Source organism: Daucus carota, chromosome 9, assembly GCF_001625215.2.
Source record: "Daucus carota subsp. sativus chromosome 9, DH1 v3.0, whole genome shotgun sequence".
In the NCBI taxonomy this organism is placed as follows: Eukaryota; Viridiplantae; Streptophyta; class Magnoliopsida; order Apiales; family Apiaceae; genus Daucus; species Daucus carota.
The window spans coordinates 942009-953423 of record NC_030389.2 but is presented as its reverse complement, the minus strand read 5'-3'; the positions used below and the strand labels follow the sequence as shown (position 1 = coordinate 953423).

Sequence of the window (11415 nt, the reverse complement as noted above, 5' to 3'; positions counted from 1 at the left end):
TGCAATCATTAGGGATCGTAAAGAGAATTATTGGCCTGTGGAGGTATTGCAGAGAGAAAAGAAAAAGTTCTTCGAAGCTGGTTGGACAAAGTTTGTGCAGGATAAAAATGTCCAGTACGGAGACTTTTTAGTTTTTGAGTATGACGGGGGATCCTTTTTCGACGTTAGGATTTTGGAGTCATGGCATGTGAGAAGGAATTTAGTGTTGAAGGTTTTGAGGCAGACGAGATGGAAGAGGAAGAAGATGAAAAAGGCGAGAATTATGTAGATGAAGAAGGCCATGACAAAGAAATGGAAGATGAAGAAGATGAGCATAAGGCAGATAACAGAGTGGAGATGGATGATGATGAGCTTGCTTTGTTGGAAAATTAGATCCGAAACGGAAAAGTGACTTGGTAAGGATCATTTCTTTGGATTTATTTACACTAGAAATCAAAATTTTCCACTAGGATTTGGGTTTGAATTTGCTTGCAAAATACTAATCAAAGATATTGCAGCGTGTCCCGACGGATGTGATCAATGACTTCAACCTGAAGCTTCCAGAAAAAATAGATGTTTGCGATGAACAAGGGAGGACATGGCCTTTAGCTGTTAAAAAATGGGGTGATGGACGGACCTGTCTAGCGAAAGGGTGGAGAGCTTTCTGGAGGTGGAATGGAGTCAAGCTGAACGATAAGTGCCTCTGTGAATTCGTTCCAGGAAATGATGGGAGTGAAATTCGACTAAGAATTAGCATTATTCGAGCCGAATGGTTGTTGCAGCAATGTAGTTCGATTACGCTGCTTATGTAATGTCTCTAGAAAAAACTTAAGCTCTGCTTGAAAGAGTGAAAAGTTTCAGTACTGTTTCTTGGAAGTTGATGTTTTTATAAAGATTATGTCCTTTTCTTTAGGAATTACTTGGAATGGTTTTGATATTTTTACATTCGAAATTGTTGACTTTTCCACCAGATGACTTGTCTTTAATCTATCCGAGTTCAAATTCTCGACATCATGTAAAGAGAGCGAGAGATATTGGAACAAGAGGTTGCTGGCAAGGGAAGGGGATAATTTTGTTGAATGCATGCTGAATAGAAATATTTAGCTATAGATAAGGAAAGACTTCACAAACTAAGAAGCCTAGTGGCTTGTGTACTACAAAATCAACCTCTCATTGCTTCTTCTTTTCAACCAACCATTACCCAACCATCTTATCCTTTCTTGATTTCTTTCCTTCTCTTCCAATACAAAGTTCTAATAATAATCACTCATCATTCTGTACTCCATAACAATAAATACAAGTAAATTTATCATCTTTACATTAATAACCTCTATTTCTACTACCAATTTTTCAAGAATACTGATAAGTCTTTGTGTTTGTTTCAGGTGGTGAGTTGAAGAATCAATGGCAGCTACACTATGTCCAGGAAAACTTACCAGCATTGCTGCAGCGATCACGAGCCCGATAAGAGCATCCCAGAAGAGGCCTAATGTTAACTACATTAGTGGATTGAACTCATTTGGTGGACTAAAAGCTCAGAACAATGTTGTGGCATTAGGCCTTCCGGTCTGCACTGAACAATCTTTCGCAAACTTTGCTTACTCACTGAAGCATTCGAACCAGAGAAGTGGAGGTGGAGGTGCACTTACTTCAACCTGCAATGCAGTGGCTGAGATTTTCAGGATTGCTGCAGTGATAAATGGCTTAACTCTAGTCGGGGTCGCGATTGGATTTGTTCTTCTGAGAATCGAAGCAGCTGTGGAGGAAGCTGAGTGAACAAAGCTTTGAAGAAGTCTCTATCATTTTTTACAAACTGTATGTTTTGTTTCTTTGATGTAGAGTTCAATTTGGGATTCATATAAACAGCTAATATATTGGTTTCGATTCAGAAACTGCACTGGATACATATCTTAATAACAACTTGTCATATTCTGATATCAGTGAGTTGATTTTATATATTTATGAACTGCTTAATTAAATTGCTAGTGTTGTTTTGGTTTCATTTAAGGTTCATGCATAGTTGTATCTGAATTCAGTAGTGACTAGCTTTGATCTACCCCATTGTTTGCTGTAATGAGCAAGGCTCTCTTCTGAAAATTCAAATACTCGCACACTCATGCCTCCATAGGGCGTTGAGCCCTCAAGACTCTTCTCGCCAAGGAAGGATATGACAGGAAATATATCAAGAACAGAAAACCGATACCTCAGAACATGCAACTCCGTCGCTTATGCGTGTGAATCTTTTACATTCTTTGTCAGTCAGATTTCAAAGTAGCATGATCTAATTCAAAAATTTCACTCAATGTTAATCTGTGCCCGAACATTATCAACTACAGAAGCAACAGAGAAGCTCCATAAACAGGAGCATAAGCCTCAATGTGACTGTTCTTCAAATTCCCTTACTAACAGCAAATTAAGTACCCTTGCCATTTTAATCCTCTTCCAACCTGAAAAAGAGGAAAGATATGGTTGTTATTCAACATATTAACTGCCATATTGATAAATGAAGCTATATATGGAGACCTAGTGATGGTTGAAACGTTATCTGTTCATAGACTGGATATTTTCATGCAAGTTCAGGAATCAGAAGCCAACCTTTTCATCAAGGAGCTCTATAACAAGCCAAAAATGAAGAACAAGGCGAAAGAGATAGATCAAGTACTGGGGAGCTGAATAAAGGAACATCAACAGAAAAGAGCTTTCAAGCATCAGGAACTGGAGCAAGATTTTCAAATTTTATGTTGTTTGTCACAGAACCTGATCAATCTGCTCAGAAAACTGATATTGCCATGAAGAGCACTTAGTTGGCTACTTTTAACTTACTTTGTTTAGCTGATAAGAGTGTTCAAACACCTAAAAATCTTTCTTTCCTAAAAGATATGAACTATGTCCATCTTAAGTTATTTGTTTCCGGCCAAGTAACTAAATTATGGAAATATGGATCATTATTCATATCAAAGTACTTTACATTTAACAAAAGTTAAAAGCAAAACATGTAAAATTTAAGCAACTCTGAATGGAGTAAATTCAGATTTAGCTACATATCAAAGTTCAAAGACTCCGTCCATTGACAAAGAGCTCTGCGGATGAACTTGTTTGCCAGAATCTATGGCCACAGTAACATCTCGACCTCTACTGTGAAGTTGCTCATATCCGGCTGACTTCCCCCTAAAGGGAAATTTTCTTGTAAAAGCCAAACATAAACATCCCACAAAAATTAATATACCAGAAAGTATCCAACTGAACTGCAAATTGGCCAGTGCTCTTGCCCTCATACCAGCATCATGACTCTCACATGTAATCGCGCCAAGCATGCTGTTGCTTGCCTCGCCTAATTTCACGGTGCATCCATGGGCGACAAACTTTGGGACCCATAACATAAACCCCATGTTCATCAGCCAGCAGCCTTGAAATACCACAGAAATGGAAAGAACCAGTGCTGCAGGAAAACTAGAGGGGAAACTAGTAGCAGATAAGGCTGATACAAGAGAGACAATTACTATCAGCTGCAGAAGCCAATGGTAATGACCTTCTAGGCCAACATGATCAGCAGAATGGTAGTAAAGTAAGAAAAGCTCTTGGCCAAAAACGGAGGCAGCAAGCATCCCAGAGACCCCGGAAAGACTCTCAGATGCTTGACTCAATTCGGAAAAAAGGGTAAAAGATGCAAATATTGTTACATGGAGGAACATGCTGGCATGCTCAAAATTGTCAAGCTCAAATGAAAAACGCATGAGAGGGAAATCAAGAATCTGCATTAGTATAGCGAATACCGCGAAGGACAAGAGCAGTATAAGTTCCAAATACTTCAGATTCAAAACAGGACTGTGAAATGGATGCCAGAACCTCGACACGAAGCTAGAGCCTCTGAGATGATAGCCTCTGATGGTATTGACAACGTGCCATGCGCCAAGAAGCGCAAAGGCAAAGCCTGGAACAATGTGGCCTAAAAATGTGCCCATTACAAAAAATTTCAGTTCTGAAATCACAGCTCTGCTATGGCTGGCTTAAATACTTAAAAGAGCTAGTGAACTGAAGTTAAGAACCAATATGGCTATCCAATCAGTTGTTTTGGTGCATGGTGCATGTGTTTCCACAAACTATAAAATGACAGAAAAGTGACTTTTGATCAACGGCCTTTGGGGACAATTTCAAGCAAAGGGGAAACTGACAAATTACAGTGCCCCTCAAAGTCATCAGGGGAAAAAGATAACATATTTGCATTGACTTGAAAAGATGAATTACATAAATGAGGAAAATGATGAAGGTAGCATACTGACATTACTCGGACTCTCCTGGTTTTTGCTGTCATTCTCATGTTCGAGACCGATACTTGGACACGTCGACTTCTATCTCTGACCCTTAAATAAAATCGAAATGTTTTTATCAATTAAAAGACCACATGCAAGATGAAATTACTTGTTTCATGAAAGAAATATTATGTAGTGCCTACATTGTTCTAAAAAGTGGTGATTAATCATTAATCCATGTTCAGTATCTCGTCAAACTGATTAAATCCCCGATTATTCGATTAATCATCCCATCAATTTAATTAATCTTTATTTTATCTTTTTGCTGATTAAGTTCGATTTCTGCTTTTTACAGGACTGCGTGTCTATAGTAATAACAAAAATCGGTCTCATATTGCAAATCTAAAGAATATCCAACACGTATTGTATCAGAGTCCGACACTTCTTAACCAAGTTCATCAAACATCAACATTGTCGAAAATCCAAAAATCAGTAAGCACTAAGATACGATGATAACACAATACATGGTTGATTGTCTACGAAAATGCGAGATAAAGTACTTGCCCCTTCAAAATTGAATTATTTGATCAAGACAACCATAGGAACCTAAATATTGCAGTGGGAGATGAATCATATGCAATATATCTCATGCAACAAATAAAATGATGACACTTGTTTGGTAAACAGCAACCTGCACTGAATCTAATCCAACTTTTTATGTTGCATGTAATAATTTTGCAAGATTTGGCATATACCTCGTATGTTCTGCCCATCTGCAATGCGAAGCTTCAACGAAAACATAAACACTTCCCGAATAGCTTATTTTTCATTATTTAAGACCTTATTTTAGGGGGGGGGCGGAAAAAAGATTTTTATAACTTTATTCAGATAACTTTTGAAAGATAGATTCAGCCAAAAGGTCATAATATTTATTATTTTTTGTCATAAATTAGACAATATTTATTTATATTTTCTTTGTCACGAGAGATGTATTATGATAATAAATTGTATACATAATATTCATTTTAAGGAATTCTTTTCCTTCAAAAGAAATTGTCATCTAACACTCAGACATCCATAAATGATTGATAACATTTAAAAGTCAAATTTTGAGTTGTTTATCAATAAATTATTGTAAATCAAAATTTTGATATATGTTAAATAACCAAGTTTCTTTAGACAAGGTGACGTAGTATTATTAGAAAAAAGGTTAACGATTATACGGTAACATGCGTCAACATTTGTAAAAAAACCTCATTTCCTACATTCAATTCCCGGTCAATTGAAAAATGTGTTTCGCAAAGCATATATAATTACAGGCTCATCTAGCAAAAAGAAATTACAGGCTTCTGTTAAGAAAGGCCCAAGTAAAGGAGGTTTTGTTAAAGTGTTTAGTTAATAGTTCGTCCAATTGGCCCAAGTCTGCATGCACTACGTAATTGGCCCAAGTCTGCATACTCTAGGTAATAGCGCGCCCATACTTCTAAACGTCCAATAATCTTTATGGTATCCAGCTCGACATTAAAGCCCAAATAGTGAATTTTAACTCTCTTTTTTTTTTACGAACAATAAGATTTTATTGAACATAAAACATAAGAACACAGTCGGGACAAACTCTCAAACTGACAACTATAACCTGATTGTGAAACAAAAATCGAGCTAAACAAATAATCGTTTTGTTTTCAGATTACTTAACAAATGGTGAATTTTAACTTTAAGTGAGCTTAATTTTCAATCCTTCCGTTACAAAACTGGACGTGTAACACTTAAAATTCCAAAAGAACACTTACATTTATGCATCACCGATGTAAAATGTGTCTGAGCGGAAAGACTTTAAAAATAGAAGGCCATGGTTTGTAACTAGTTTTATATTAATCCAGCTGCATTTAAATAAAAAAAAAATGGTATATGAGTTTACCAGTGGCAGCTACCTCTGGTTTTAACCATACTTTTGTCACATTTACAATTGTAAACGTAGCCCGTCAACTTTTAAATATCTAATAATCGTTTCGCATGTTTCATATTTTTCAATACTCCTCCCGTTTCTTTTTAATTTCTAGAGATTAAATTGCCCAAAATTTAATTAAATTAAAAATATACGTTATATAATTAAAAATTACTAGAGTTATATCATTATTTGTATCTATTAAAGTTTTAACATTCATCAATTAAATTTGATGTGGTTGATCTTATGTTCTGAGTACTCAATCAAATCAATCAATTACTTAACATGCATATTTTGTTTGTGATAATATTATCAAAATCAATTAATATTCATGAAACAAATAATATAGTTTATAAAAAAGATAGAAATTTTTATCTATTGAAAAAATAAGTATAAAATTAAGATATATATATATATATATATATATATATATATATATAGGGTCAGGTTCGAGATAGAACCAAACTATTGTTAGAACTTAGAACACGCTGAGTACCATTAGATGTGAGTATATTATATGGTTGAGATTGAAATTACATTTAATTGTAAAGTACTATATGCATTAAATATGTACATATTTATGACCATTAACTAATCATTTTAAATAAAATGACTTACTTACCATAACTAGTTTTAATTTTCATATATTGCTGCAGTATACTCTATTTTGTGAATAAATTATTGCCTATATGTTTTTAATTATATCATACTATTATTGAGAAACATATAAATTACAATATACCAATATATTCAATATATCATTTTTTATATATTTAAAATATATAAGAAATATATCTTTTTATGACATATATTCATTAAAATGAAAAAAATACTATTGCAGTATGTTATAAATTATACTCTTACACTATTGTCGAACTAATACAAAAATAACATAACTATGGTATATACCATTGCAGTATATGTAAGTAATAGATAAAATAATATATTCAATTCAGAAATACGATATAAGCGAAAATGAAATTATTAGTGAATTGATTATTTTATCTGTAATTTAAATATACTGCAATGGTATACTATAGCATATTTATGAATTGAGTTGATTATTTTATCTAGTACTTAGATATACTGCAATGGTATACTATAATTATATCATGTGTGATATATTTCCTCAAATAGTGAGATATGATATATAATTTATTACCTAATATAATGTAAAACATAATGTGTGCTTTAACGAGGAAATATATTAAATGATTTAATATAAATGCCCTTTAGATCATAGCCATAGATTTTGAATAAATCTGACGGATGTCTACTGTCCTAAGTTCTAATTATAGGTTCTGATTTGAACCTCACCCTATATATATATATATATATATATATATATATATATATATATATATATATATATATATATATATATATATATATATATATATAGTTGCACTCCACACAGAACACCTTAAAAAAAGAACAACACAGAACACTATCATAACACTTCATTTTTCATAAAAAATGATTTGTTAAGGTTATAATTACATAGTTAAGTAGTAATTAAACTTGATATATGAATTCTAACATCCAAACTCATCCAAATTATTAATATGAAATATTATAGAATCCAGACTAGAATCAAGAATAAAATCCAGAATAGAATCATATAGATATATCTTTTGCACGATTATTTTACATAGAATCATGTTATTTTTAATTTATATTTATTGTTAAACATGGTGGATAATGTTTTTATTCATAATAAAACGTTAATCACCTTAAAATTTGAATTTAATTCAAGGTTTTGATGAGATTCTACATTTGATTCTAAAGTGTTCTGTGTTGTTCTTTTTTTAAGAGTGTTCTGTTTTGAGTAATGGCCTATATATATATATATATATATATATATATATATATATATATATATATAGGGATAGGATCAAATAAAAACTTTTTTAAGTTACAAACTTACAAACTTTTTTTTATTTTCCCATCATGTTAATCCTTAGTTATATAAAGTATCCATGTTGAAAATTCTTCAAAAAACATCACAATTTTTAAAAATAACGCATAAATAAATCGCGTTTTCAACACATTTATAACTGGGGTTCAACATCGGGTGTTGAACACTAATTATCATTGTGTTGAATATATCTAAAAAGATGTTTAAACTATACCTCTGGGGTTTGGGTAGGGTCTAGAAACATAAATATTAGTTATATAACATGTTTACCTTAGTTCTTACATTTAAAAATTGGTTTACGTATTTCGCCACCACTATTTTAATCGATGTTCAACAAAATATGTTAAAAAAATGTTGAACTCAAGTTATATATGTGTTGAACAAAAAAAGTTTGTAAGTTTGTAAGTTTGTACCAGAACCCTCCCCTATATATATATTTCTTACATTTTGTTAGTTTCTTAGGTCACATCTTACTTATGTTTGTCAAGATTTGGATAATTGAAAAAACTTATCTTGATCATTGATCAGGATAAGCACAACAACAATATAATAATATTTTAATGTAAAACAAACCAGTGGCAGCTGCCTCTGGTTTTTGTAGCCTAGCCCCTTTATCAAATATCTATCACTGCTCCATACTACACACTTTCCTCATGTATATTCACCAACAATTATACAATCATCTCACAAACTGAAACACTTGAAACACTCAAATACAAGTAAATAAACACCATCTGAAAGAAAGAATGGCTGGAGTTGTAGATGCTTGGACAAAGAAGGTTCAAGAGCTGTGCAGCAAGGGTCAGACTCTGTGGTCAAGTGGCTCGAGCCCTGACGGCCAGCTGGCTAGTGAAGAAGCTCAGAAGCGAGACAGCGGTTCGTATGAAGCTGGTGCCGGTTCATGGCCAACCGGAGCTCGGTTCTTGCGTGTCAACTCACCTGCAGGGTTTCACTACTCGGAGACCTCAGTTTACATGGTTGTTGAGTGCTTTAGCCCTTGAAAATCGACCGTTTAATAATCTTCGAAAATACGCATATTTTTCGATATTTTAATTATCCAAGTTGTACCCTAATATTTATTATAGGTTGGGTGTGTTTTTCACCCTAGGTTAAAAGCATGTACATGTATTTTACTTTATTTTCGGAAGTATGTACATATATTTTTGATTTACTCGTGTAAGATAACTGATCTTATAGTTTCGTGAATTAATTATGGACAGATGCATCAACCAATATGTTGTATTTTAGAAACATGGACATCTGAGCTTATTTTTAAAACCAATTTTTTGACAATAAAAGGAGCTAAAATTTATTAAAGTGACATGATTTTTACATTCATATAAAAATATAAATTTCATTTTTTCATTAATAAAATTCGGATAAGTTATTGTGAAAATTGATTGACAAGAACCCGGTTCTTTATATAAGCAAGATAGAGAATCAAAAATTGTGCATACAGCGGAAACACATAAAAGCTTAGTGTGTGTCTCACAAATTTTATTTATTGAATCTTCGATCAGCCTTCACACCATGAACGATTGATCCTCATCCTATCGCAATTACGCACAACGCTGAGAACCCGACAACAAATCTATTGTTACCTTGTTTAAATCAGGGGATGTTGATTTGCTAATCGAAACCAGTATCTCAAGCGTTTAGATTATAATATGTTGAAATTTCACTTGTTTGGAACGGATTTCATCTTTTCAGAATGGAAACCTACATTTTCAACCCTTTTTTTCTTGAAACAGAAGATACATTCATCAAGAAAGATCAAAAGAAAGGGCCTCCAACAAACACGTAGGAGGAAACGTGAAAATAATATTAGAATTTGCTAAACACGAGTATAGAGAAACTCTATGCATAATCTGGCGAACTCGTTTTGATTTTCAACCTTGAAATTTCAAATCATTTCATTCAAACTCTGACTAGTGCGCGCAAAAATATTTTTAAAAGTTCTAGTGCTTCAATCAGTACCTTATTAGGCTTGTGAACAGATTAGATTTAATTTGGATCAGACTTAATTCATATAATTCTATCGAGTTGGATCAGACTTTGTCGTTTACTTTTTCATTTTTTTAAAGTAACAGAAGAATAATAACGGTGTTCACGGACGCCAACTTATCAAAAGGAGAAAATATACTCCAGCCATTATTATGTAGTTTTTAAAGTTCAGCGAACACCTTATAAAATTTGAAAAACTACCGCCACTGCTTTATCGTTTGCTCAATATTATATTATATATATTATATACGTATAATGACCGGATCGATCAAAATTTATATCCGATTGATTAAATAATCGAACCACTCTAACCGAATTCGAATGTAGTTCGGATAAATTTTCAACAAATCTATCTCGATTTAAACAGGCACTAGTTCTACTTAACTTTACAAAGTTAATTAATTATTTTAATGCTGCTTTAAGTAAAAGCACCAGAAGGCAAACAGCAGAGGCGCCCGCAGATACTTGATATTAGCCACATGTTTTCTTCGTTTTTCAGTCTACGACGCTTCACACTATTTATGTGTTTTTATTTCACGCTTTCTTTAAACAAAATTTAAAATTTCACAAAAAATTATTTAAGATTATTAATTTTTATTATACCACCAAAATACTCAAAAATATGCATCAAAAATCAAAGTATCATATAATCTCCATGATCCCAATTATAAGTCGTTTTTTCTTTTACACGAAAATTTAGGAGTTTGATCACTTATTTAAACTTAAAATTTTCAAAATCCCTTTTCTAAGTAAAAATATTCATGTTATATTTTTATTTTAAAATTTTAAATATAATAATTTTTATTATATAATCAGAGTCTAAAATCACGTGACAATAGTGAAACCAAGTATAAAACAGGGGTATTAAAAAACGGAGGGATATTAAACAGATTCAATATTCTGTTAGAATATCCTGTAGAATTCCAGTGGGCTAATGCACTACAAAATCCCTGTTTTCTCAAGTTGCCTGGTTGCACAGCACACTGATTCCTCACCCTTCACTTATCTTCTGTTTAATCCATGACCATATAAATATCAACAACATGTCTACACAATCATATCAGTGAGCTAAACACAACTTAAATAGACAAAGAATTCTAGGTTTTGTAGAAAATGTCACAGATGGTAAGTGCATGCATGAGAGAGGTAGCAAAACTCAAGGACAAAATGCAGGTGAACAAGTCTTTCTTGTTCAGAAACAGATGTGCAACAGAAGTTTCTCCTGGAGAACAAGGAAAAGAAGGCAAAACTGCTTCTTTACGCGATGTGAAGTCGTCGGTGGAGGCTAAGGGAGAAGATGGTGGTTTTTCGGAAGCTAC

At 32.9% G+C, this 11415-nt stretch overlaps 2 protein-coding genes across 2 annotated transcripts; one reads left to right on the top strand and one right to left on the bottom strand.

Annotated features, from left to right (window-relative positions):
- Nucleotides 1–1119: 1119 nt before the first annotated feature.
- LOC108202551 (uncharacterized) lies at nucleotides 1120–1919 on the top strand. Its single transcript, XM_017371001.2, has 2 exons — nucleotides 1120–1279; nucleotides 1365–1919. Exon 2 carries the CDS (start codon nucleotides 1384–1386, stop codon nucleotides 1753–1755), a length of 372 nt encoding a protein of 123 aa, XP_017226490.2. The 5' UTR covers nucleotides 1120–1279; nucleotides 1365–1383; the 3' UTR covers nucleotides 1756–1919.
- A 987-nt stretch (nucleotides 1920–2906) lies between these two features.
- Nucleotides 2907–4104, bottom strand: LOC108202548 (uncharacterized). Its single transcript, XM_017370999.2, has one exon. It carries the CDS (start codon nucleotides 3939–3941, stop codon nucleotides 3024–3026), a length of 918 nt encoding a protein of 305 aa, XP_017226488.1. The 5' UTR covers nucleotides 3942–4104; the 3' UTR covers nucleotides 2907–3023.
- Between the last annotated feature and the right edge of the window lie 7311 nt (nucleotides 4105–11415).

Excerpts from the sequence above, each read along its gene's own strand:
- LOC108202551 (XM_017371001.2), top strand. The coding sequence starts at position 1,384 with ATGGCAGCTACACTATGTCCAGGAAAACTTACCAGCATTGCTGCAGCG.
- LOC108202548 (XM_017370999.2), bottom strand. The coding sequence starts at position 3,941 with ATGGGCACATTTTTAGGCCACATTGTTCCAGGCTTTGCCTTTGCGCTT.